General features: G+C 41.0%; 2 protein-coding genes across 3 annotated transcripts; one reads left to right on the top strand and one right to left on the bottom strand.

Annotated features, from left to right (window-relative positions):
* Window positions 1–1,406: 1,406 nt before the first annotated feature.
* Window positions 1,407–8,516, top strand: fbxo2 (F-box protein 2). The gene is made up of 6 exons (XM_051416225.1): window positions 1,407–1,512; window positions 2,734–2,789; window positions 3,669–3,795; window positions 5,051–5,143; window positions 5,231–5,369; window positions 6,076–8,516. Exons 2-6 carry the CDS (start codon window positions 2,753–2,755, stop codon window positions 6,208–6,210), a joined length of 531 nt encoding a protein of 176 aa, XP_051272185.1. The 5' UTR covers window positions 1,407–1,512; window positions 2,734–2,752; the 3' UTR covers window positions 6,211–8,516.
* On the bottom strand, window positions 8,109–10,551 carry svbp (small vasohibin binding protein). 2 transcript variants are annotated; one of them, XM_051416227.1, is made up of 3 exons: window positions 10,392–10,551; window positions 9,921–10,055; window positions 8,109–9,786 (listed from the first exon to the last, which is right to left on the bottom strand). In XM_051416227.1, the coding sequence occupies exons 2-3, from the start codon at window positions 10,032–10,034 to the stop codon at window positions 9,700–9,702; spliced, it is 201 nt and encodes a 66-aa protein (XP_051272187.1). In that variant the 5' UTR covers window positions 10,035–10,055; window positions 10,392–10,551; the 3' UTR covers window positions 8,109–9,699. The 2 variants fall into 2 exon arrangements, with proteins under 2 accessions (XP_051272187.1, XP_051272188.1); XM_051416228.1 differs by having other exon boundaries at window positions 10,321–10,545.
* Window positions 10,552–25,511: the final 14,960 nt, after the last annotated feature.

Below are 25,511 nucleotides of genomic sequence, written 5' to 3'. Positions count from 1 at the left end.
ACTGCCAGTCGATCCTCCTAAATGTGACCTGCAGTCGCTCTCTCTGCCCCACAAGGGGGGGTCTGGCCACTATTTAAGGGTATTTTCTTCCCCCAGGGGCCAATACAGGTGTATATTCCAAAGTAACTGAAGGACCTTTACTGTTAAAACACACTTGCAAAATCAACTGTAACTTAATTGTAACTTAAAAGGAATAGTTCCACATTTTGGTAAATACTCTTTTTACAGAGTTAGAAGAGTAGATGGATATTACTCTTTTATCTGTGTGTTTAATGTAAGCCTTCAGTCAGCAGCTGACTAGCTTAGCACAAAGAATGGAAACAAGGGGAAAGAGCTAGCCTGGTTCTCTCCAAAGGTAACACAATCTTCCCACTAGCACCTCTTGGTACGTTATATCTCGCTGTTTAATCTACACAAAAACTTAATATAGCAATTCACCATTTTATAGTGGTTATGTGCTGGACTATTTATTGGCTGAAAGCAGTAACTGTTTATCCCTATTTCCAGTCTTTGTGCTAAGCTAAGTTAGCCAGTTGCTGGCTTTTGCTTATATTTAACAGTACGACATGGAACCGATCATGGAACTGAGAGACATTCAATCAGCGATTAAGCATATTTCCTAATATGACAAACTATTCCTAATTGCCCTAGTGATATAGGCTGCAATGTGATTTTCTTCAAGACATTGGGTCTTCAAGGTGTTGCTATGAGTTTTGGGATAAAATTGTATTTTTATTATATTTTTAGAAGATTTCACCACACAATTTGCATCTTTTATGATAATCTTTTAATTAATTTTGAATGTACTTTGTATTAAAAATAAACACAAGAGATGTCCAGAGCCAATCCTAAGGAGCCATATTGAGGCCGATACAGGCACATTTTAAAGGATCTGTATTGGCTTAAATAGACCTGGTCAAACGTCAGGCCTTTCTTTTTTTGCTCTCTGTGTTTTGTCCACCTCAGCCTGCTAGTGTTGGAAAACTCACCTCCTTTACAGTTGGCCTCTGCACTGCGAGCGTTTCACTCACAGTGTGTGAAAGTGAAAAATGATCTGTGCACTAGTGGATGACACAGAGGTTGGAAAAAGGCACAGATACGCAAAACTCCAACGTCTGTCCTGTATTTGTGTCCCTTTTGTTAACTTGTGCAAAATAAACTCTGACCCTTTAAAGAAGAGTACTGGATGTTTTCTTCCACTGTTGGTGTTGATGTTCGGCTCTAACTGACATTTGTGCTGAGTGTGTGCATGTGTGCTTCTGCTGAGTTCGTCTGGATGGATTTTCCCTCCCAACCTGCATACGGGGTGTTGTCTGTCTGTCCTCCTCCTCCTCTCCTCTCCCTCCCTCCCTCGCTGCATGTGTGTGTGTGTGTGTGTGTGTGTGTGTGTGTGTGTGCTCCCAGGCTATAAAAGCCACGCTGTCACGAGGGCGCTATCCTGCAGAGGAGCTCAAGTGTAAGTCAGAGAAGCAGACAGACAAAACAGAAGACTGCACTTGCTTTCCCGTGGCTGTGAGTAATACATTTGCTGTCTTAAGTATTTACACAGGGCAGAGTGCGTCATTTTCAGTAGAGCATGGTATCAGTGTGCAAGTACTGCATCTTTTATGCCTATGACTTTGAGTCTGCAGGGGCAGATGACTCAGCTGTTTGAGTTCGGAGCCTTAGTGAGCCATGAAATGCAGGACAAATATGAACCTAAGTAGCGTTTACTGCGGAAACATCTGTAGATAAAGTAGACCTCTGTGGACACATCTCTAACAAAGATCCATAACTGCTATTTCTACACTTTTAAATAGTTATTATTGTTTGTGTTCTGACTTATTCTAATGTATCAAACCCTGAGGACACATGCATTAGGCACACAGACACAAAGCTGATGAAAATCCTTAAAAATAAAGGAATATTTTCAGGTTTCTGTAGACTATACATTAGGTTATAGTGGTTAGAAAATGTAAAAACAAAACAAAAACATTATCCCTATACACTCCCTAAGTAGGATCATTTTAAGTCGATTTTAGTGTCTCTTGGGACACCCTCAAAACAGCCCCTTGGGCCGCTGGTTTCTATGGCAACATTCTATCCCAGGTTGTTTTCCTGCTGACTGATGACTGGTTGATCCTCTGTGATACCTCCTATTCAGCATGTAAAGATGGGTGGCTTTTGCACCCATTGTGCTGTGAGTCAGCAGACAGGGTATTAGTGTTTGGGTTTGAAATCTGCGGAGGTGACCCGGCCTGGTTGGGCTAGCTGGGTCCACCCTCACATATTATTACTCTGGCCAACAGTGGTGGACTCAGGGCGTATGAGGGGGAGGGGCAAGAACAGAAAAATAAAAAGGGCACCAGCATGCAGAACGTTGTGATGCATTTATGGGGGAACAGTTCAGTCAGGGGTAGAATTAGTACCCTAGAGGGCTTATTTTGTCCATTGCAAGGGTAGCCTGGAGGGCACTTTACCATGTTTTAAGTACCACAGGGGCATCCAAGAGGGCACTTCTGCAACGCTTTTTCAAACATGGAGTCCACCAGTGCTCTTCGACCCCGCTGTTCAGATCCTAAAATGTTTCAGTCATCCTAAAGCTGTCAGTTTGTTTTTATTGTAAGATGATCCTTGTATGTGTGTACATGTTTGAGACATTAATATGAAGGGCCAGGGGTGGGTGGATGGGATCTGGACAGCCTGACAGACTGCAGCAGAGACATTGATCTAGGTCCTCTTTCTCCTGTGCAGGCTTTCTCTAGCTGTAATCATGTCCAGAAACCTGCTGAAGAACCCCTGTGGGGAAGGTAAGATAATATTTTCTCTTATGGAGGATCTGCAACTATGGTAACTGGATCAGGGGTGGATCTACTCTGGGTCTAGCAACACCAGGTCCACCCCCCCACAGTTTTCCAGTTTCTACTGGAAAACTGTAATTTTCCATCACTTTTATGTCCCTACACTGGCCAAAGTATCAAATAGGCAGGAAATAAGGTAAAAATGACTTAGGCCCCCAAATAACATCCACGTTCACTCGAGCGAGTCAGCTTGTGAACAACAGAACACAGTGACTGAGCTGCTGCATCTCTCAGAGCTTCTGTACGTACAGTTGAACTCTAACCAAGTCAGAAATGAATGTAACTACTGCATGCTACACTGGATTAAACATGACAGCATGTTTATCATGTGAATGTTAGCCAAAAGTTAAGTCACTTGCTACAATAGAGCTTCCTACCTCTATACCCACTTATACCGAATTTTGTCTGAGGTGGTCAACAAAAAATGAACTGCAGTTGCAAAAGCAGGTCAGAAATTGCAGAAAGAGACGCGACAACTTCCAACTTGGCTCGATATTTGAATTGTATTAGTTTACGTTAGCTTCACAGTTAAGTAACTTTGCTAGCTAGCTACTTCATTGATTTAACTACATTTGTACTTTGATATGTTTTTTTTTTTTTACATTATAGCATGTAAACCTATTTTAGGCGTCCCTCCATATTAAAATGTAGTTAGAATGGCATTACATTCGATGAAGAGTGCTTTATGACTTGTTTAGGACTCAAAAGTCACAATTTAGGACTTGGGACTTGATGGTAAGTACTTGGGACTTGGTTCCACCTCTGGCACATGGTAGAAAATACACTACGCTGCTATTGACAGCTTGAGACTGTGCATGTCCCTCCCAGAGCAGCTGGAATTCTGGGACTTGACGGAGAACGGAGGGAGTCAGTGGAAGGTGGAGGAAATGCCGGGAGACTGTGGCCACGACTTCTGCAGCGATGGCGTGACCACATACTTTGCTACCTCCTTTGAGTGAGTGTTATGCTGTATGTGTAGTCATGTGACTGTATTTATCTGCTCAACACAGCGACACTGTAAATCTACTGGCCCTATGAAGACTTTTGTACATTTTTAATTCTCCCAAGCACAACCTGCTTTAAAGATAGGTATGGAAACGGAACCTAGAAAAATTATTCTTTGGGAACTATAACCCCGAAGAATTGGGATCACTAAACCAAACAATTGAAATATGAAACCCTGGAAAAACTAATTAAATAAGATCTTGATGAATGAATTAATTCATGAATGAATGAATATATTGCCAACATTTATTTTCTTATTATTATTTTAGACTTTCTCCTAATAATAATAATAATAATAATAATAATAATAATAATAATAAATAATTAAATTATTATTATGCCACTCAAATTCAAATGATGAATGTATGGATCAATAACTAGTCACAAACACAATGGGGATTACGTGAGCTACAACTTGGTAAAGAAATGATTATCTCCTCAACAGATTAATTAAAATAATAATTTGGAAAAATATGAACTAAATATTGTAAAAATTCTAAGTAAAAGTATACTATATATAAGATGTTAGAAGAAGTAATATGACGATAAATGAAGATGTAGAAGACCTAGGAATATGCTTTAATAATCAACAATGGGGAGAAACAGTTTCCGGAGAAAGTACGCATGGAAAATACATTTTATCACACCAATTCAGAGACATTACAGTTATTGGAGAAGATGTGGGAGAAACCATAGTCATATTTTTTGGTTGTACGCAATGTTAAAAAAAACAAAAACATAATAACTTAGAAAGCCTGTCACTCTGGATGTAGAATCATCAACATACATTTTGTGTAATAGTGATATACGTTAACTTATAATCTGAAGGACATGTACTATCAAAATTATCACTTCATCAGGTCTATGCATCCACGACTGGAAAGTTCAAACCATGGAGCAAATTACACTTAAGTTACACAAACACAGAAAGAAGCTGGCAGATAATTGAATATACTTACTGTATGTATGTGATTACATAAAAAAATCCTCTTTTTGTCACAGATATTGTCTTTTCAGGTTGTTTTTTCAAAATGACACAACAAAAAGTCTAGTATAAAAATCCTTTCCCTATATTATTCATCATTTGCTTGTAACCTACGTATATCTCAGTATGTTTCATTCTCATCCATTTACTACCTCATATATTTTGTTTTAATGGCAAAGTGAGTTGACTGTTTTCATCAATCCCATTCTGTGTGTCGTAGGCTGTGTCTCAAGAGACAGCTCATCGACCTGTTAGCGGAGGGTTACTCTTCCGAGCAGTTGGACACTCAGCCTCCCGTCACAGTGGAAGACTGGTAAGACAGAGGTGGACTGGCGTACATGTAAACACCTTCTGTAAGTGACTAGTGTAACTAGTGTTTAACTGGTGACTCATTCTGCAGGTACTGCGGGAGGACGGATTGTGGTTGCACCTATCAAATGACCGTGTGTCTGCTGGATGAGAATCAGGAGCTCATACAGGAGTTCAAACCTGATCCGGTGACCCTCGACCCCGACTGTGACGACTGCTCGTGGAAAGAGGTACACAGAGTGTACATCAAACTGAGGTCACAGTGGTCTTGATAGGAAAACGCAATGTAATCTCCATTCTATACATTTTAATTCTTCACCAGTACTTACTCACTGTTGTAGGGACATTTTTGTCCTTTAAGGCTTTCAGACACATAAGGACAAACTCCTTTTACTTCCAATTAAACAAAATATGTTGTTTGTCCATGTTGCACACATAGAAGCATCTGATCTGACCCTATCAGCAGGAAGATATCATTTGAAAAGAGAAAATCAGAAACTAGTTTTAAAGTCTAATGTTTTTTCGAACCACCCATCCATTCCGACATCCGATCGGGGGGCACCCTACTCCGGCTCTGATTGGCTAGTACTCATTCTCTTTATTGGTTTCATAGGTTAGGTTGAAGCATGAGGATTGAGACTGGTTAGGGTTAGGGTAAGGGTAAGAAGGTCATAGTCAGCCAATCAGAGGCAGAGTAGGGCAGGTTATGACTTTGCCATTACAGGAAAAAGAATATTGGGTACCAGGGACTTCTTTAATAATGTCACCTGACTTCCTCCTTTGCTCCTGTTGTAATTTCGACGACTCCTAAAGGGCTTTGTCACTTGAATGTAAACCTTATGAGGCACTGCCATCATTCTTCTTGGGGGCACAGTCTCGTCCACACACACACACCCAACTGTACGCTGTGGTTTTCTCTCTCTTTTTGAACTCCAGGTGAGCCACACATTTTCTGACTATGGCCCCGGAATGCGTTTCATCTTGTTTGAACACGGAGGACAAGACACCAGGTTCTGGGACGGTTGGTTTGGAGTCCGGGTCACTGGGAGCTCTGTTACTGTCGTGGTCTGAACGAGACGCAAAAGAGTGAAAGGAGAAGAGGAAGGTTAGGAATACTGAAAGGAGGAAGGTGGAGTAATAGAGGGGCTCCAGAGTGACAGAGTGGAGTGTAGGTTTCGAAGGTTTCAAGAGGACCAGCTTTGCCTTATACATTTAGCTTGCACCTCTGTATATCACGCATACTGCTGTTGATGCTGCTGCTATAAAGACTGTAGTTACAAATCTGTTAAAACACCATCATGGTGGCATGTCGGCTTTACTAACCTCAAAATAGCAAAATTACTGCTCGTAACACCTCCTTAATCATCATCTATTAACTACTACCTCTGCACAGTGGCTGACCCTGGCGTTTAGCTGAATGATGTGTTTGGTGTGTGGGGGTGTTGGAAGCCGTCAAGTGGTTTGTCGTTCAAATTGAAATTAAAATGATGAAACAAATCATTGGCTGAACTTTTATGTAAAGATCAACTGAACGTGATAATCCTTCAACCCAATATAGCTCTACTGTAAATGCAGGACTCAGTGATTGTGGTTGGACTTCATCTACAAGAATGACTGTTACTACCAACCAGACATATGCTCACAATGGCTGTCTTGGGAGCAGTAGTAGAAAGAGGCTAAGTACATTTACTCTAGTAGTGTACTGTTAAATACTGGACTTAAGTACAATTTGGAGGTACTTGCAGTTTACCTGAGTATTGCATTGTACACTTCTACTCTACTACATTTCAGAGGGAAATCTTGTACCCCACTACATTTATCTGACAGCTGTAGTAACTCATTTGTTTCCAGATTAATTAAATAAATAATTACATTTTACATTAAGAAAGCATGATAAGCTTATACAATGCATTGTTTAAAAGTAAACCAGTACTGGGTGCGAACTACAGGGGAGCCAGGGGGAGCAGGGATCCTCTTAATAAGACATGAGCTCCCTGAAAACATGGACTGCGACTATTATTGTAAGATTTGTGCATTAGGGTGATTCACCACTTATTCACTTCAATGATGACACTGTAACTACAGCTGTCAGATTAATACAGCAGAATAAAAAGTGCAATATTCCTCTCTGAAATATGGAGTAAAAGTAGAAATTTGTATAAATGGAAGCACCTAAAAGTACAGGTACAGTACAGCACTTGAGTAAACTGCCTCTAAACTACTCAGATAATTTGATATACAGTAAATGTAAGGCCTTAATACATCAAATTATACAATATTTATTAAAAGAGGATAGAAAACGTTATCAGTGGCTGTGGAAGAGGCTTAAGACAATTCCGGCCAATAACATTTGCTATATTTATACCAATAAACACAGGGCTTTCTGTGGAGTTTCTCTAGAGGAAACTGTTATTGTCTGACAGGCTGATGCAGTTTCAAATATGAATACAGCAGCTCAAATAAATACACTTCTCTAATGGTTGTACTTAAATTACTAAAGTAAGATACAAAGCATGCTGCAAGTACAAGACAGAGCTGTATTCTTCTTATTTCCTGCCCCATTAATCATCCCACAAGCCTTCAGATTTATCTTGTGACCCTTTGGACCCCTCAGCTGGAAAACACCGGACTTACCTATGAACTGTAGCTTAAGCAGATAAACTACTCAAAAGTACTCTGATCTCAGACCATAGGGCAGAAATATTCTGCTGAGTGATAGTCATGTTATTTCATTCCTCATTGTGGAGCCCAATGTAGAATAAAATAACTAGTACAAATGCAGGACCACTCTAAATGAGGCCAACCCAACTCAATTTAGCTTAATTTCAAAATAAGAGCGCACTGTTAGTCAAGATAATTACATCCAGGACTAACAAATCAATCCTCAAACCTGCTCAAAGAGCATGTTGTACAAAGGACGATAAGGAGGACATGGATAACATGCACACACTATCAAAGAAAACCACACATTTAAAAAAACTCACTTTTATTTGAATTGAATCGAGATTGTATAACTCAAGTGAGATACTGTCCTAAAAGCAATATACACATTTTACAGCCATCACACATATAAATAAAAGTTGATTATGTTGCAAAACGTGTGAATGTGACAATAAAATGCAGTGTTATTCCCATACAGGTCAGGTATTACTGCAGACAGTGTTGAAAGTGAGCACCATTAACAACAAGCTACATTAAGCATTGTTTATGGATCAACCAAAACAACCTGTAATCCTTCCATTCCCAGTTAGAAGCACGGTCTGTGGCTGACTGGTATTTTGTCCGTTTTATCATCTTACCAGTTTTAGACAGTGTAGCAACCATGTGATATTAGCTGTAGTACTGTTAGCAATGCAACCACTAACTGCAGCCTCAGAGACAGAGGTTAAAAATAAATAAAACAGCTTCATTCAGCTGGACTGTTGAATGTTTTGCAGCTAAACAATACGCTCAAAGGACACACACACTGCTGGGATCATAAGAGAGGAGAATACTGGTATATACGGAAATGTACACTATAAAGACAAAATAAGTGTCTAACTGATTCAAATAATAAAAGATAATAACAGTAATATTTCAGTAAATATTGATCTCCAATCGGTGCACTGCATCTCATTTAAAGTTAAAGCATGTGAGCTCACAGTGCACACTGGGCCTAAACTACACAAATACATTCACATGTTGTGTCAAGAATAGTTTCTGTGCAGGCTGTTTGGATAACTCATTTATCATGTATTTTACTGTAGCACTGCAGAGTAATATGTGCATTTATGTCAGCACACATGAGTATTACAGATTTAATAAATAACATGCAGGTTTCTTGTTGTGTTTTTTCTTCAAGTCAGCAAGGTGTTGAAGGGCTGCTATAAGCGTTTACTGAGCCCCAAGGCCTCAAATCATTTTTCGGGACAAACAGAAAGAAAGCCCCTTTAGCTTTAGAAGGCTTCATCTGCCTTACATAAGGGCAGGTAGCATTCAACTTGATTGTATAAGCCTCATTGCACAGTCTGTGGGGGTCAAAAACCACTTAATGTAGCTTTATTTACATCGACTAATATCCCATTGGTTATAAAAGTGTGCTTTTAACTGGCAGGTCTCTGACCAGCTGAGAACATTGATAACTTCTGCCCTCCCTGAGCTATTAACACTGGTGCCTCTTGAGTGAGTTATAATGTGACCTGGCCAACTTCAAAATCTCAACACATGTATTTTGAATTTTAACAGCACTGAAAAAAAGGGAGCATTTCAACCATTAATGTAACAAAGGTGGATATTTAAGCACAGAAAAGGTCAGGGACCAGATGTGTTGGTAGGAAATATGCAACTCTGCTTCCTGTTGTTCCTGTTTGGATCTACAATGCTTTCAGTTAACAATCACACCAGCTTATTATAACAATACTGTCAGGTGACGTCAGGAGTTTGAGTCAGTAAAACATCAAGACACCAAGATTGTCTTATTGAACATGAGCAGAAGTGTGTGGTTGTGTGTCAGTAATAGTGTGCATACTGGGTGCTTCTGGACGGCAACAGGTCCTGGTCCGGATGAAAGAGGAAGGCTCATCATTCTCCTTGCGACTGCATCTGTTTACAAAAGGCCTCAAACTGCTGCTGCTCCAGCTCAGTCATCACCTTGTTCAGGGCATAAATCTGCAAATGAAGGAAGTACACACACTTGGTTCCAGACATATGATACTTGTAGCACACTGCTGCAATAAAGTCCCTCGGAGACAGGGACAGCAGACAGAATGTGTGGCAGCTTTAGAAACAGTGCTGGTAGTCACCTCGGCTCTCTGTCGTTGTTTGAGCTCTTGCTGAGCAGACTTCTGCCTGGCTCTGTCTCCTCTGGTCGGGGTCGAGTTCAGCTTGGGCTTGTCCTTACGGCAGGCTGGCTCCATGGTGGCAGACCTCCAGTCAGCCTGGGAGGGTGAAGGGAAGATATCTGACACTACAATCTGATACATGTGAGGAAACGACAAAGCCTTTCGATCTGTTGGTAAGTCTGGCTATTTGCTGGAAGCTAACGTACGCGCTTAAAGTAATGTAGCAGCAGTTTTCTGTACATATTCTTGGATTCACGTTAGTTAGTTAACGTTAAAAAGGGTTTCTAACGTAGTCAACCCAGTTTTAAAGGTCTACTGTAGTTCAACGTTAGCCAGCCAGCAGACTCACTCTTTAGCCCACCTTAGCTAACTGATCTGTCGTTGACTTTCTATCGGGTACCAACCAGCAGGAACAGATAATGGCGGACTTACCCCCGAAATAGAAAAAGCGGACAAAAAAGTAATACAACTTGAATAACCGTAACGTTACGTTATTCTGTAATTTGGTGGTAGCTAACTGATAGCTTAAACAGAACAGCTGGTCCCGAGGTGTCACCAATAAACAAATCCGACGCGTTTGTAGAAAGGTTCCGGCTGTGTGGTTCCGCTTTTCTTCTTCTTCTTCTTCTGTCTGTTATGATGGTAGCTGCACATTACCGCCACCCAGTGTTGTGACGTATGCACTGGCCTTAACATAATTGCCCCGATTTTAGATATTATATCTCCTTTAGGCCAACTCAAGTTATTTTACCTAAAGTTCTTTTGCATTTCATACAGTATACCCAAACATCCATTAAACAAGTCCCCTCTTGTCCTCATTATGAACACAGCTGGCATGTTTACAGTTCTTCATGCTCGATAAGCTGTTTTTTTGATTTCTTGATTTTCAAAAAAGACCACAGAGAGCGTACAATGTAGTAATGCTTTTTGAGCATTTCACCAATTCCACAGATAAACCCTAGGTGTAAGTCAGAACTGAACTAAAGGTTCATCATCCAGGGTAAATAATAAGCAATGCTCACTCTTTACAGTGTGCTGTGTTTAAAAACTGGACGACACTCATCAGCAGGATAAATACTCTGCTGTCTGACTGCATGAGCAGCAGGCTCTCAGAGGTTTCTCAAGAAAAGCGGCAGCTGGAAAGAGTTTCACGGAATTCTGCATCCCTCATCGGTATGTGTACTTTGTGGCCAACAGACTTTTGTTTTGAAATGTGAAAACCCAAATACTACCATTTATAAATAGGGGAACAAAAACAGAAAACAAGTAGTTTTTTTGTTTTCCACTGTATTTTCAAAACAAAAGACAAAAACTTTCTGTTTTTATTTATCTTTTTTGTTCCCCTGTTTATAAATGTTAGTCATGAAACAAGCAGTTGGGGTTTTTTTTTTTGTCAGTCATTTTGAAGGAGACAGACACAGACTTCTTCATCTGCTCTATTTTAGTTTGACACAATTTGCAAATAGACTGTAACTTTCCTAAAATAATAATAATTTGTTGTGTTTCTGACATTTATTACACAACTAATGTTTCAAGATTCTGCTATGATGTATGTATCTTACAGTACAGTGTTCAGTCAGTAGTCCCTGTATGTTGAATATGTTGGTAGGATAAGGGGTTAAAGCTATCTGCTGTGCTCCAACTAGGCCTGACCACAAGATGTCGCTCTTGTCTCATAGTCCAGTTATACTCATTAGAGCGTGTATGAATTTGCATTTACGCAGATAGTTCGGGCATGTGACGTCATTCAACATTGACCTGAGGTGTATCTGACTGAGATGGTGCATTTGGAAAGGAGCAAAGTCTGACAAGAGAGCCTCTAATGAACCGGTCCCGCTGAAGCCTTTAGAAGCCTGATACCCTTACACCTGTATACAGGGCAAAACATGACTATTTAGATAAGCAAACTGTTTCCTAAGTGTTTTCCCCCTATTTTCACCTTTTGATTTAGAGCAGGTAACTAATAAGTGCTGCTCAGACCATACACACACACACACACACACACACACACACACACACACACACACACACACAGACTCCCCTCAGGGCACCTCCTCAGTGCATAAATCAGCTGGGTGAGGAGTGAGCCTGACACCAGCTGAGGGGTGGTCCAGAACCCATTTATCCCCTCAGAAACAAAAACAGTCATTATGAAGGGACAGAAACATTAAACACTCTCACATATGAAATGAGGAAATCTTCCTCTCAGACCAAACTACCTGACAACACTGGTAGTCTCCGGTGTTGTTGTGAACTTGAGTTCGAATGTGTGCATGTGTGCCCTCTGGCAGTGCTGCGCTGCAGAGATTTATCGCACAGCATACCAACGGTTTACCTGGATTTATCCTCCAACTACAGGAGAGCGCTCTCCCTCGGAATAATATCCTGCCAAGAACAACTTCTGCTGAACGCGGCAGACAACAGCCAGACCTGCTGATCCATATGCACAGCAGCATAAAGGAAAAACACATTTATATAAGGCTTGGCAGTCAGCAGCAGGGGTTAAATATGGTCCCTCAGCTCACATTGCTTTTTGGTGAAAACACTGCATCTGAAAGTTGCATTTCCAGGAATTTGAGTTATAATCAAAAACCTTTTTGTCTGCTTTGCTGCTCTCTGTCAGCAGTTCAAATAAAACGTGAGTTATTTAGCCTGAACCACGTTTATCAAATCTTTTAAATCCTCCAGACGCGATTTGTCCTGCGTAGCAAGATTCATTAAAAAAACTACAGACAAACTGGGCAGCTATAGGAAGTCATCCCGGCTGTCAGAAAAGCATCCCACCCAGAATAAATTCAAGGTGAAAGACGTCACAGCTCTGACCACGCTGTTTGATTGACAAGCGATTTCTGGGAAGAGCAAAGCACAAACACCCACAGTAATGACTGCACCAAACATAGACACTAATCACAGGAAGAAGGTGTTTCAGGTGCAACCAGCGACTACACGGCACCTTAATTAACCCGCTGAGGTGTCTGTAATATTGTGCAGATAATGTTAAATGGGAAGAGGTTTTAACATTGGCTTATATATGGCACTTTTATCTTAGAACAGCTTCTGTGAGAATTGGTTCAGTGATATTAAGCAGCAGGGGAAGGTAAGTTGTGGGCTATTAGTTTGGAATACGGGAGGGTTAGAGGAACTGTAAATGTATTGTCTGATAATCAAAGGAAAAGTAACATTGTACCTTACATTCACAGTCATATTGTGAAGTGATTAAACAATATTATCTTTGCATCATGGGTCGGAGAAGGCCTGGTTTGATCTGATTTGACAGTTCCACACTTAGATTCACATGTTGCCAAATTCCGTTTGGTGCATGGAAATATGTGACATCCCCTTTTTCCAATAGAGCCATCACCATAACCATTTCTTTCTGCCAGTATAATGCACACTGCCATTGTTGGTTTACATTGTTGTTCCTTTGCACTTGCTGCCCAATGACATCATGCACGGCGTGACCGACGGTAAGCGATGATTGGTCAGGGAGCAACGTGTAGTCTGTCATGTCTCTGGGCTAAGTCACAGAGTTTATGGCTGTACGGTCGTCTAACATGATGCAGTGACCGTCGTAACACATATACAGAAAACATATGGCACAGTCGGAACTGAAGCATTAGTTATGATAACCTTATAAAGTCATTTCTGAGGTCTGAGAACACTGTAGTTCAACCAGATGATCTAAATGACTTTATTATGAGGTAAAGAGAAGTGAATATTAAAATGTTGCTTAAAATTCCTCATTGCACAGAACTATAGTTGTAAAAGACGATGTTGGGTAAATTTAACATTTGCTTGTTTTTTAAACTAAGATTTAGTGGCATCTAGTGGTGTAGTTCAAGATTGCAACTCACTTGCTTCACCCTCCCCTTCCAACCACGAGGGAAAAACTACGTTGGCTGCAAAAAGCACAAACAGCCCAGTCGAGAACAAGTGTTTGGTTTGTTCTGGGCTACTTGTGAAACATTGTGGTTCAACATGGCGGCCTTCATGGAAGGCAACCCACGACATCTGTTGATTAAAACAGCTCATTCTAAGGTAACAAAAACATAACAATCTTTTATTTTCAAACATAACTTTACCTATTATATTCCATTTCTGCCAATAGATCCCCCTAAATGTTACACACTGGACCTTTAAAATCTATCTTATCTTCTGTTCAGTTATATTTAATTACAGATAGGAATGATGGCCAAAACTAGAAAAACAAGATCCAAATGAACCACAGTTGGTTTTCTTTATTTTGCCGACAAAGACATGTTGGCAACAATTGTGGATTGCTGTGTGCTGTGGGCTACAGACCTGGGCCCCATTTCCCAAAAGCACCTTAAGGCTAAGATGATGATAGTCCCATTGTAAGGACACTGTGTGCTTTTGGGCTGTCTGTGACAAAAAACAATCATCAGAGAAACGTGTAAAAAGACGCTTCCACCAATGGCTGATTTGGAGCTTTGGGGACCAAAGAAAAAGTCTGACAGTCTCAGAAATTTAGGACCAAATTCTCACAATGTGACTGCCGCTACAACCCACGTCTACAAACACACAGGTCAGAATGCACCATGAGAGTACACAAGTACATAATAATGGCCAAGAAAGTAGGTGAGAGGTTTTCGGATGTGGAGCAGCAGACAGAGCATCAAAAGAGATGAAAAGGTTAAGAAGTAAAGGAAGAGAAGATGGAGAGATGGTTAAAGTTTTATAGAGTGGCAGAGAGGTCTGGGGAGGGGAGGGATGAGGTGTGGAGAGACGGGCCTAGGAGACTGCAGCAGCACAAGTGTGTGTTAGGAGCCTTGTTCTTCTAAATTAAACTCTCTCTCCAGGGGGAAGAGCAGCTCTGACTGCTCTTTCACACCAGCGGCCCTGAACACACAAACTCACCACAACCTCCTAACCCTGCTCGCCAGTCCACTGCCAAAAAACACACACACATACACAGCTCGCACACACGTAAGCATGGCGCGTACAAATCCCCATAGACATGTACATATGCATACACACAAAGTCTTTCAGAACTAAAAATAAACGACCATGGTGACTGTGCCTAAAATAACTGGGCTCACAAACACACGTGCAAACACGCGCTTACTGTACATGCATACACAAAAGCCTTCATGAATGCACACACGCTCAGACACGAACATGCAAACACACTCTGTTGCTCTCTTCACACCTGAACCCCAATAGACCTGCAGCCGCCAAAGCAAACAGCAGGCGGCAACCAGCAAAAAAAAAAAAAGAAAGATATGGACAGGATATGACCTGACAAGCGGGGGTCAGTGTGAGTGATGTAGCGCACACAAACTGACACACAAACATATGACGACACACACACTCTAAACCCTGACAGCTTATATTAGAGGTTTCTCTTTTGAAGCTGGAAAGGTTTTCAGATTCTATGCCTTCTTAACAGCTCTCTGCTTCACATTTCACTGCCTGGTACAGCGGGGGTTCCAGAGAGATAAGGGCCTTGCTCACAGGCACTTCACTGGTACCTGCTGAGTGTGGGGTGAGGAGATGAGAAAAGACTGTTGATGATTTTCATTAGCAATTAGGCAAGGAGAGTTAAAGAAAGAGGATTTTCCTATTCCTGACAAACAAACCTCCCAGCAAGTAGTTAATAGACAAGGAGAGATGTTTTGGGATGAGTCCAAGTCAAATCACAAGTGTGTCAGAGTCAATCTCAAATCAAGTGTTAAGTCCTTGAGGTGAAGTCCCAGTAAAATCCTGCACTTCAAGTCGAAGTCAAGTCTCAATTCTGTCAGATCAAATTACAAAGTCAAGTCTCAAGTCCACAAGGTCAAGTCCAAGTCAAAAGCTTTGTAGGCAAACTACAAGACAAGTTGCAAGTCTTACTGGGATTTGAACATGACAATCAGAGATGTTTTTAAGGTCAAGTTCAAGTAAAATCCTTGAGGTCAGGTCCAAATCAAGTCTCAAGTCCTTCAGGTCAAGTCCAAGTCAAAAGCTTTGTAAGCAAACCAATCATGTGTAAGGAGTTAGAACTAATGATTGTAGTGTGGAACTGTGGATTTGGTGAAGGTAGTGAGCCTGCAGATGATGATGATTTTGTTGTTGTTGATGTTTTTGCCCTTGTGAACCAGAATGAGTGTGCTGTGGTACATTGAGTGATCCACCTCCATCTTCTCAGAGATAACAGTGACTCCTTGCAAACACTCAGGGAAGTCTAAACTCAAACCCCCAAACATCTGTATTCAGCACCCCCTCTCAGCATCAGGATCCTCCTGGAGCCCGAGGGACTTTAGACTTAATCTCCTGTCTCCTCTTCCAGACTCACATAGCAAAACAGACTCACTCTGGGTTGTGTTATACATGTGGTGTTTAATACATACAATACAAAAAGGTACTGAGTGACATACTGTGTGTTACTTTGCTGTGCAGGTGTGGACCTCTTGTCATACTGTTACTGTGTTCTTAAAGCTGATTTGACAAATTCATGTTCCAGTGTCCATCACACACCTCACACACTGTCATTTGTTTTTACACATATACAGTAGTAGTAGTAGTGAGTAGTAATACACTAAAGGAATCCCAATGTAACAGGGCCACTCCCACCTGCTGCACACTGTACTCTACACACTGAAATTCTTCTATCAAAGAAGCAAATGCATATCATTAATTCTTTCTTTATTTGGAAGTAAAGGTGTTGGGCCTCCTCCAAAGGGTCCCAAGAGCCATGAGATAATTACTAGGGGAGAAAAGACATTGCTGCTACATAATTTGTATTTTCGGACTTATGTCTAATGTTCGCTGCATTTGGTAAAATAATGCATAGTTTTACTTCTTTGCACAGGGGAACTACTCTTGAGTGAAATTGTTCATAGACATCTGAAACAAGCAGCCCCAACTAGACAAAAGGCTTAATCTGAAAAGTAGCTAATAACTAAAAAGTACAATAATCCCCTCTGAATTGTAGTGAAGTAGAAGGATAAAGTACCATTTAATGGGACTCGTAAAGTTCAAGTGCCTCAAGACTGTATTAAAGTACCTTTTCTCCCAGCTGCCACAGTCAGATCATAGTGGCTCGAGGAAAAATCAATTATCAGATGGTTTGGTCAGCTGGGAAGTTGACCCGGATGTAGATCCCTATGCATTTAGCCATAATGTTTATTCCAGGCCACAAACGTTATTGTTCGGATGTTATTTGGAAAGCTGGATGAGGCTCGCACAGCACTGATATACATTGTTTAATGCAAGTCCTCATTTCTCTACAATGGAGGTAGCGAGTACAGAGTTAGCATGACTCATAATGTTACAACAGCTAAATTTACTGGAAATATACTAGATTTAAATATACAGTAAGATGCTTTCTAGGTTTTATGTCTTTAATAAACTTATTATAAAACTCTATGACGAAATTCCAACATCATCACAAAGTCACTAATGCCACTAAATCCTACACACTGGTCACACAAGTGTGAGATATGTGCATAGAAAAGGGTGTGAGATAGAGTGTCTGTCTGGGTAAGTCAGGACCTATTTGAAGTTTTAATTGAAACCTATGTTAATCTCCTGTAGACTCATTATGGCATGTTCCCTGAGCCAGTGCATCTACGGACGAACGTGTTCAGCATAAGTGCCCTGTGTTTCCCACACACAGTTACAAATGTACTTCTAATTGCCATCACTCAACTCGTACACCCTCCCTTCGTCCCCTATCACCCCCTTCACCCTCACACCTCAGCGGTGAATAGAGGGGTGAGAGTTGGGGACAGGAAGGAGTGTGGAGGAGTGAGAGGGGTGAGGCTGATGAAGGTGATGGTCGCGCTATAGGAGGACAGAGGGGAACAGTGTATCCTTTAAGTCCATGTGAGAGAGACAGCGGGGTCAGTGTGTTTGGCCTGGCCGAGTCTCCTCCATCTCTCTCTCTCTCACTCACTCTCTCGCTCTCTCTCCCTGGAGCTGCTTCTCATTAAGCCTGTTTGTTTTGGCCGACACACAGTGGCACTTAGCAGCGACACGCTCGCCCTCATGTGCACGCGCAGACACACATGCATCACACACTCCCACACACACACACACACACACACACACACACACACACACGAGTTTTGTTTGTTTTGGCAGTGACCAGGTGCCACTTAGTAGAGCCTCTAAACGCCAGCGATCAGCCGAACACACCACCGTGTTTACTTTTGCCAAGCGCGGACACACACCCCCCTCGATTGTACACATGTCTAACCAAGCTGAATGCATGGTGAATATGGACATGTATACCACATTGTAAAACCTGATGAGTTAGTTCAACTCAAACTGTTAGAGGAAACCTATTGCCTTAAACCGTTTAAGTATAGGCTATTGCCTCAAACCATTAAAGCATGAACAATATTTGTTTTGAGTAGAAGTAACTCAAGTACTTATTGTTAAGGTAAGTTGGGTAAATTAAGTTAATTGTACCAATTCCATTCAGTGAATTGAAGTTACACCCATATGCAGCATTTCTCCAAATCTCTTTAAAATGTGTGAAGAGAATTTATCTGAATAAACTTAAATGCATCTTATTTATTAAAATGTTACCACCAAGTTTGAATTTACTTTTTTCCATTAAAGGAAATGATTACATTACCTGTCAGGCCTATAACTAGGATTGCTGTCATTACTCATTAATGTGATGGTTGTATTATTTATTCAAAAATTTATTGTTTTGTAGGTTACATACGTTTTAATTGACTCAACAAATTGGCAAAGTACAGAGAGTAGGATACAAGCACAAAACAACACAGACACAGGGAGGGTTCCCACTCTTTTTAAGAAATCATTTTCCAGGATGTTTCCAGGATGTTTCCAGGAGCACAGTCATATTATTTACCAGTAGGTCTAGTACTGACACATTTAGTTTTCAAGAAATGTTTCTACTAGGCTTTCGTGAGCACACCTATGAAAGCGCATTTCTGGGAAAAAAGGATTTCGTAAGTCATTATAATGAGAGACTTTCTTCAAAGATTGACTTAGTATCTCAAAATAATGACACAAGTCATTATTTCTCATTATTTTGAGATACTAAGTCAAAATGTTGAGAAAGTTAGTCTATTTAGGTAGGTTGATAGATGTAGATCATGCAAAAATGAATCAACACATGCATACATACAGTACAGTAAAAAATTAATTAAAAGCATTTATGTGCACATTGCAAGACTTGCAAAATATTTATTTGTAGACAAGGCTGAGCAAATAAAGATTTCTAGCTCCCAAACAACAACAACTTCCTAGAATGTCATGCATATGCATGCAGGAGGACTGAATGCCACAGTCATTGCAGCAACATCACCAGGGCGCTAGGGTGAACATTGTTTTCCTACAATTTGAGATCAGGGGTTATGTTAGCCAAGTGTTTTACCACAAGCAGTTCTCATAAATGGCACTAAACCTCCTAGCTAACAGACACTCTATTGCATGCAGGGTTAGGCTTATATTTAGGTTTAAGGGTTAATTGTAACTTATTACAACAGAATGGTACTCAAGCTAACCAGAGGGTCACTTGGGGGGCACTAAGTTGGTGACTTTGGGTCAACTTGCAATTGGTAAAGACGGGGGTCTTTGCTATTGCAGAGAATTTCAAGTGGACCTCTTTGTGCCACAACCAAATTTGCATTAACGAATTAGATGAAAACTCTACTACTACTGCATAGACACACACACACACACACACACGCACACACAGAAACACACACACACACACACACACAGTGCCAGTGTTTCTTGTGTTTATGTTCTGCTGAACACTGACACCCGTTTAGTTTAGATAATACTCCTTAAAGAGCCTGTCACAGTGAGGCCAAGCCAGAGAAAAACATTTGCCACACAGCCCTTACACTCCACAACACACACTCTGTCACTGTACACACGCAGAACACACAGGCAGGAAACAAACGCAGCGTTCTCCTCTCTCACCAAGTGTAATTTGGACCCCAACCCTCCCAATTTTCTGTCTGGGACAGCCTGTGGACAGGCTGCGGAGAGCAACGAGTGTACAGCCCTGTTAGGTTTAGGTTTCCCTGCATGTTTCCCTACACACACCAGGAATGTGATAAACAATACGTGCATTCTTAGGATCTGGCGCATGCAAACACATACTCGCACAGATACATGCACATGCCAACATGCATGCAGTTTCACGCATACAGACAAATCTGGCCGTGCCCTCCTGTCGTTATAAAAACTATTGTACGTAGGTTAAAACCTCATGGGCTCTTTCACACACATACACACACAGCAGGACTGTGAACACACACTCGATTCAGTCAACATTCTCCAGAGCAGAGTGTTTCCCAACAGGGTCCAGGCACACTGCAGCCCTGTGGTCAAAATGTGACAGAATGATGCTGGATCATGACCAACAGTCCGTCTTTTCTTTGGAAAAATGGGAAACCCTTATGCAACGTGAAGCATAATACACTATACTATAGATATTACATTACTGCAAGTCGGCCATATAGGAACACTCACAACATGACACGCATAATAATAATAATAACCAGCATCAAACCACATCTCTCTATACAGTTTATTATTACCATTACACATAAGGGTGGGTGGCATACAGGCTTAAAGGGTTTATCCTCTCTGTATTTTTATTGTTATTTTTTTCCATGATGTACTGACCATCTCATAGCCTATAAATCTTTTAAAAAATCTATCTTGTTTAGTTTCTATAGGGAAAAGTGGAATAAGTTATTTTGGGTGTCCAAGATCTGAAAGTAAAAGACTTTAAAGGTTTGTATAGAAATGTCAACAATTTAGTCAACAATGATGTTTATTAGCAATGATAATTTTGGTAAAAATCAAATTATGGATCTTTAAAGCTGATGCAGCCAATACTAATGGTAAGCTAAAGCTAACCAAACTTGACATATATTCTGCAGTTTTAATAAATACAATTCTCAGTTAGTGATTATAGCAACTATAAAGCAGTGTTTTGTTCTTAATTGTAAGAACATGAGTATCTACTACAACAATATGTTAGCATTTAAAGGCTACAGCTCCCATTTAATTCGGGAGCACGGCAGTGGCCAGAATATTACATTGTAACTTTTGGTTTCTCCCTTATCCGTGATATTCACCCACACTCTCTTCTCATGTTGTCTTTCCAACTGTTTAGCTGTAATTGCTATCTAAAAAAACTGCCACGTCTGACCATGACCACAGGACTGGCCTCTTCTGTTCAACTGGTGATGAGTAAACATTTTTACAGCCATTCAACATACCAATACTTGACTTCTCAGAAACTCAGTAAGTCTTTTGATTTTACTGAAAGCCATTACTTAAACTACTATACATTTAATGATCCAGGAGACACTTTAGCTCCTATGTTGAGGAACTCTGGAATTATCTATTCTATTCTGTTATATCTTGATGATATTTATCTGTTACTCAGTATTGTATGTATAGGCTTCTATCTCATATGGTTTTGTGTGACTGCCACACCCAATGCATGAGTTTTCCTCATCCAAATTGGTCTAAGGATAGAGAGGGTTGTATGGAGTACAGATTGTAAAGCCCCTTAAAGGACCAGTGTGTATAGAATTTAGTGGCATCTAGTGATGTAGTTATATTGTAACAAACCAAACGGAATACAGCTCACCTTCCAAGTGCGTAGGAGGAACTATGGTAGTCCTGAAACTTGCAAAAAGGCAAAAGCACCTATCTAGAGCCAGTGTTTGGTTTGTCCATTCTGGGCTACTATAGAAATATGGCAGTTCAACATGACAGACGCTGTAGAAGATGACCTGCTCCCTCTGTAGATAAAAACGTCTCATTCTAAGGTAACAGTTCTCATTTCTGACAATGGCATTTCCTGAATGTTCCACACTGGACCTTGACTGAACCCCGGCAAATCATTTCTGCAGTGCTCAGAACAGTTTAACATGAATGTTCAGTGATAGCACACTCCTCGAGTCCACCTATTGTTTGCTTGTTAACTGCATAATAACAGAGTTGCCTGAACTTGACTCTGGCATTGAGAGTAAATGTAGCTGCAGTTGAATTGTGCGGCAGTGTGTAGTTGGTGGTGTGTGGTTTGTGATTGAGGTGCCAGGTCAAAGGGTTAAGGTTTCTGCGGGACGTCTGAGGACACTGTGCAGCCTGGTTAGACCCAGCTGTCAAAACACACAACACACACACACACACACACACACACACACACACACACACACACAGACACACAAAGACATTTGCACTCTGAGACAACCAGGTGTCTTTGTATGAATGAGTGTAGTGTATACCACCTGTACACACACACACACACACACACACACACACACACACACACACACACACACACACATACACACACAGTCACACTAATGTAGCATATAACCACAGCTCAGACAGGTGAGGCTGATGACCTGACCTGTGTATCAGTGTTGTGTGCGTGTATGCAGAGAGGCCTCCAGAGGGGGCGCTGCCTGTGTTGAAGTAGAAAACTACTAGGTAGACCTATTACAGTTGTCAGCAAATTGTGGCTAAGATTACGTGTGTGTGTGTGTGTGTGTGTGTGTGTGTGTGTGTGTGAGTGTGTGTGTGTGACTCATTTTGTGGGGCAGTCAGGGTACTGTATGTATGCATGTGTTGACTCAGTGAGATTGGCGGCTTGGTCTCGAGGGAGCCGTGGCTTAGCCGACGCCGGCGCACTGTTAAAGCTAAACACTCCTAATTGAGGAAGACGCTTACAGGCCCTCCTCTGTGTGTATGTGTGTGTGTGTTTGTGTGATGGAGAGAGAGGGAGAAAGTGTGAGTTAGACAAGAATGTATGGAATCAGGACAACACAGCAGTCTTGCTGTGGTAAATAAAACACGGGCAAAAGCAGCAGTGGCCCTCTCTGCCCTTTTGTTGACAATCTACTGATGTCTACAAGCCAAATGTAGTGTATGTATTCACTGTTTTATATGATAGCCTCTAGATAGCAGTATTTCATTCATCTATTGGGGTTTGAATGTCTGCAGTATCTGCTGTGCATGGTGCTTCTCTGTTACTCATAATAAAAGTCTATAAAAGTCTATAATATATTCTATATTTCAGTCTTAAAGGGGCAATTTGCCCCAATAAAATAGTGTAGCTAAATAGTCTTAACTCAAAGGTCCACTTTCAATTGCTTTTCCAGAGCTTTCAATCAAAGCTCATGATCTTTAACCCCAGAAAAGCTGGTCAGTAGACCTTTATGTTAAAGATCTTTATTTTTTTTCCACGGCTAGAATGAATTTACAAGCTCAAAAGTTCAAAAACGTACTTTCTCACAGCGCCTAGTGCTGTCTAGCAGTGCAGATGGCTTTTATTCTGTGTGTCTTTCCAGAAATTATGTCCTGATCAGTCTGGATAATCCACAGACCTCACTGTTGACAGCTTTCACTGGAACTACTTTATGCCGTAGAAATAGTCCCAATGCAAACCGTTGACAGCGTGTTAACAGCTAAGTAACAACTTGTTAGTGTTCTCATCTCGAAGGTTTTGAAGCCCATTCTTCATTTTAATGGATGAATACAGAGCAGAGACTTCTGGTCAGATATGGGGTAAAAAAAAAAAAAAAAAAAATTGTTTTTGTATAAAGGAGACGTATACTGCGGATCACATGTCAAACCCCAGACGGCAACCAATTAGTGGCAAAGGGTCTGGTAAACCAATCTGCAATCCTGCCTGCTTTTTCATAGTGGTCAGTGAGTGTTTCCAGTGCACCTTGCATTTCTGTCTGAATGGGGCCTTAATCCACGAATCTCCACTATCAAGATGTTCTTAACTTTTTCACTTAGTTCCTCACATACTCTACGGTGAACAAAACTATAAAATGAAAACCACAACAAATAATGTAACTGTGTTTGCATATAGCTGTCCATCGTCTTGGGCTTCTTTGAAATTAACATATAATTTCCTATTATAAACTGCAAATATTTCCCTCCAAATTATGTCCAAATTTGTAAAATCCTAGAGGTCTGGGCCTATTGCCAAACCCAACTTGCTATACTTACCTCCAAAAACTGAGTTCAAAGATATTTCTTGGCTGAAATCTGATGTGACTCTCATATCTGCCGTCTCTCCCACATGGCGTGAATGCAGCATTAAACGGGGCAGGTGTTGCAGATCTGCTCTGGGCCGCCGCGCTCGCTGAGCCTCGTTCAATGCGGGCACTGTTAAGTGAGTGCGTGATTCCAGTGTTTTAGCAACTCCTCTGGCTGCTTCCCTCGGACGATTACGCCAGCAGGGTTTACTTAAGGATGGGAGCGTGACAGCTGCTGGAATGCCTCTGCTCTGCCCTCAGAGAGCGGGACATGGGTCACACCAACACTACAGCTCCACAGGCCTGGGCAGCACAGTTCCAGCAAGCAGCTCAAATGGTCCGTGGATCAGAGGGGCTCGTACCCAACTTGCATACAGATGCTGCCATGGATTATATATTGTAAATGTCCTGCAGAATGTTTATTCTTAACCTATTTTTGTAAAATGTCCAAATATACCAAAATTCTCTTATTATTCTTATACTTTTTCCATGATGGGCAGGAACAAATGCAGTGGGGTAATCAACTGGGTTTTAGCTGCTCTTACCGGTCCAGTAGGGAAGAATGTGCAATAATGCCATGGTGTTAGATTATGTCAGTTGTATTAGGGTGGAAAGATATTTTTTCTGCTTGGCTGAGGTGTAAAAGTTGGTGTAGCCATAAACTCAAAATCTAAGTGACTTAGACATCAACTGAATCTTCCAGTGGAGAGACAAAAAGTAGCAGAAGATGGAAACATCAGATCTGTGTGGAGCGATGAGGAGACTGCAACCTTCCTCGCATTAATACATAAACAAACAAATACCATATTTGTAGTGTTCCACATTTTCATTCTTTTGAGGTATGGCTCTCTTTTAATCAGTTATATCAGAACTGAAGAGTATTTCTTAATTGAAAGCTTTGTGAATGCACTGAAAGCTTTTCTCAATGGAAAATATGTTTTCGCTCTTCTCCCGATTGGCTTCATTACGAGTTTGACCTTGTTTTATGGTTTGTTAATTCTTTTGCTTTTATGGGTCCTTTCACAACACAATTGTTTTTATAGTTATGTTAACATACAGTTGCTAAGTGACATAATGTGTTTGAGGTCCTAAGTTTGTGTGTCAATCTAAGAGCTACCCGTTCTGTGGAGGTTCACCTGGGACCAAACATAACTGGAAGGCGTGCTGGGCTTCTCCAGCTGTATTTATTTCCTGGCTGGCAGCTCAGTGATGGTGACGGTGGTTCATGTTAGTCACGGCCTGGCTTCTTCAGAGCAGCCACAGAGAGTTACTCTTGGCCCGGCTTCAGACTGGACCAGAGACCTGAATGGATGTTCAGGACACCAGCCGGATATCAAGTCTTTGGACATGCATTCACAAAGCTGATGGTTTATCTGCCTCTGCTTGTCTATATACGCATTTACTTGTTCCAACTATGGAGGAATAGCACAGTATTGGTATAAATTCACCTTGCGAGAGATGGTTTATTGACATGATCTGCTGTTGATTTTCAGTGCCTGGTGGAAAACATAACTATGAATATGAATGTGATATAAAGAAAGATGGG

This window comes from Dicentrarchus labrax, unplaced genomic scaffold (genome assembly GCF_905237075.1).
Source record: "Dicentrarchus labrax unplaced genomic scaffold, dlabrax2021, whole genome shotgun sequence".
Taxonomy (NCBI): Eukaryota; Metazoa; Chordata; class Actinopteri; family Moronidae; genus Dicentrarchus; species Dicentrarchus labrax.
The sequence above is the reverse complement of the archived record's forward strand: the minus strand, read 5'-3'. Positions and strand labels throughout refer to the sequence as shown.

Bases quoted from the DNA above. Each gene is read 5' to 3' on its own strand.
- svbp (XM_051416227.1), bottom strand. From the start codon at position 10,034: ATGGAGCCAGCCTGCCGTAAGGACAAGCCCAAGCTGAACTCGACCCCG. The intron at 9,787-9,920 runs GTGACTACCAGC...CTTCATTTGCAG, and splicing joins AACAACGACAGAGAGCCGAG to ATTTATGCCCTGAACAAGGT.
- fbxo2 (XM_051416225.1), top strand. From the start codon at position 2,753: ATGTCCAGAAACCTGCTGAAGAACCCCTGTGGGGAAG. The intron at 2,790-3,668 runs GTAAGATAATAT...TGTCCCTCCCAG, and splicing joins GAAGAACCCCTGTGGGGAAG to AGCAGCTGGAATTCTGGGAC. The intron at 5,144-5,230 runs GTAAGACAGAGG...CTCATTCTGCAG, and splicing joins CCCGTCACAGTGGAAGACTG to GTACTGCGGGAGGACGGATT.